We start from the raw sequence: 1,916 nt of genomic DNA, 5'->3' as shown, positions 1-1,916 counted from the left end.
AAAATCAAAACTGTTGGCCTTTGAGCGCTTCAAAGGCTCGCACACAGGTGAAAGAATCTGTGAAAAGTTTGAAGCTGTATGCGATGAATACAACATCAAAGATAAGCTAGATTACATTATAAGTGACAATGCTGCCAATATGCGAAAAGCATTCACTGTATGCTTTCCCACTGACCAAGGTGAGGAACCTGATGATAATCATCGTCTTGACGACCCAGAGCTCTGGCATGACTTACCCTTGGAAGATCAGGAAACAGTCGGTGCTTCTTTGGGAAAGAAACATCGCCTGCAATGTTTTGCTCACACACTTCAGCTGGTGGTGAGAGATGGCCTGACAGAGACCAAAGTGGCATCTCCTGCCCTTTCAAAGCTATCTAAGCTCAGCTCACTGCTGCACACAAGCACAACATTGAAAGATGTGTTTGAAGCTGAATTTGGTGAACGGAAAAGCATTCCTGCTTCTGTAATCACAAGATGGAATTCAACAGTGAGACAAGTGAAGGCGGTTCTTCAATGTGAACATCTAAAACTCTGTGCTATTCTTGAAAAGGCCGGGCACAAGAAGTTGTTGTTCACAATACGAGAGTGGAACCTGTTGAAGGAGATGGTGGACATCTTGAAACCGTTTGAAGAAGCAACTGATTTGACACAAGGTGAGAAAATAGTCACAATCAGTGCTGTTGTTCCATCCGTGCTGTCCCTCAATCACCACCTTGAGAAACTGAAGCCGCAAGTCCGTTTCCTGAATGGTCTGGTCAGCAGTCTCCAGGCATCTTTGAACAAAATATTTCTTGGAATTTTTATCAGTGTACAAATGGCGAGAGCAGAAGAAGGGATCACTGCACCCTTTTCAGATCCAGTGTACCTCAAAGCAGCTGCTTTGGATCCAGCGTTTTCTCTGTTGTGGGTGGAACACCATGTGTTGGGCAGTCAGGACATGAAGACAGAAGTGACACAAAAAGTTAAAGGTAAAGACTGTATTTGGTGTTCTTTTTCTGTATTATTTATTTATTGTCTAAAATTCTAATACAGGCTCGTTTGCCGCTGTTACTTGGATGTTTTCTCAGATCTGATCCTGGAAAATGCTGCAGATCCTGCAAAGTTGGAGCAACACGTGACTCCTGGTGATAAAGATCAAAAGGACTGTGAAGATGGAGGACTGTTTGCTGCTTATTGTAAGAGGCAGAAGAAGGATGTCCAGACAAGTCCAGCACTACAGCTAAGTCATTACCTCCATATTGCTGATGGACAGAACGCCCTCTTGTTCTGGGCAATGAACATGCACACTCTTCCTTCACTGTTTAATGTGGCCACCAGAGTTTTGGCAGTGCCTGCTTGCAGTGCTCCAGTGGAGCGTGTCTTCAGCTATGGTGGCATCATTTTACGTCCTCATCGTGCACAAATGACAGACAGAGTTTTGGCCAGTTTGGTCTTTTGCAAATGCAATGCAGAATAGTTAACTGAAATACAGTATCCTCAATTGCAGATTTCTGTTAATTGTTCAGTTGATATATTTGTTTTGTTTCTTATGTCACTCAAAACATGGACACATAAAAATACATGTTCACTCAGTGACCAGGTCAGAGAAAAGAGGAAAAAACTGCTGTTATGGTTCTTTGTATTGTGCTGTGGAAATGTCAGCATTTTCGTCTTTTTTTATTGAATGTCAAGTTTAACAGAACTGCGCAATAAAGTGGTCCAATTTAAAAATGTTTTTTATACTTTGTGTTCAGCTACACATGTTCTATCATTTGAGATAAATACATATTTTAAAAAGAACAAATGGTCTATTATTTGAATTTTATGTATAATTGCAAATTATAAAAAAATAAAAACGACTCGAAATGACTTGAAATTAAAGGTTCCTGACTTGAGACTTGACTCGACTTTTGCCTTCTTTACTTGAGACTTGACTC

At 40.9% G+C, this 1,916-nt stretch overlaps 1 protein-coding gene across 1 annotated transcript; it reads left to right on the top strand.

Moving 5' to 3' along the window:
• The first annotated feature begins 586 nt into the window (after positions 1-586).
• Positions 587-1,609, top strand: LOC114144207 (uncharacterized). Its single transcript, XM_028016760.1, has 2 exons — positions 587-968; positions 1,068-1,609. Exons 1-2 carry the CDS (start codon positions 605-607, stop codon positions 1,454-1,456), a joined length of 753 nt encoding a protein of 250 aa, XP_027872561.1. The 5' UTR covers positions 587-604; the 3' UTR covers positions 1,457-1,609.
• The last annotated feature ends 307 nt before the right edge of the window (positions 1,610-1,916 follow it).

This window comes from Xiphophorus couchianus, chromosome 5, assembly GCF_001444195.1.
Source record: "Xiphophorus couchianus chromosome 5, X_couchianus-1.0, whole genome shotgun sequence".
Classification (NCBI taxonomy): domain Eukaryota; kingdom Metazoa; phylum Chordata; class Actinopteri; order Cyprinodontiformes; family Poeciliidae; genus Xiphophorus; species Xiphophorus couchianus.
This window is presented reverse-complemented; position numbering and strand designations above follow the sequence as displayed.

Bases quoted from the DNA above. Each gene is read 5' to 3' on its own strand.
- LOC114144207 (XM_028016760.1), top strand. From the start codon at position 605: ATGGTGGACATCTTGAAACCGTTTGAAGAAGCAACTGATTTGACACAA. The intron at 969-1,067 runs GTAAAGACTGTA...ATGTTTTCTCAG, and splicing joins AGTGACACAAAAAGTTAAAG to ATCTGATCCTGGAAAATGCT.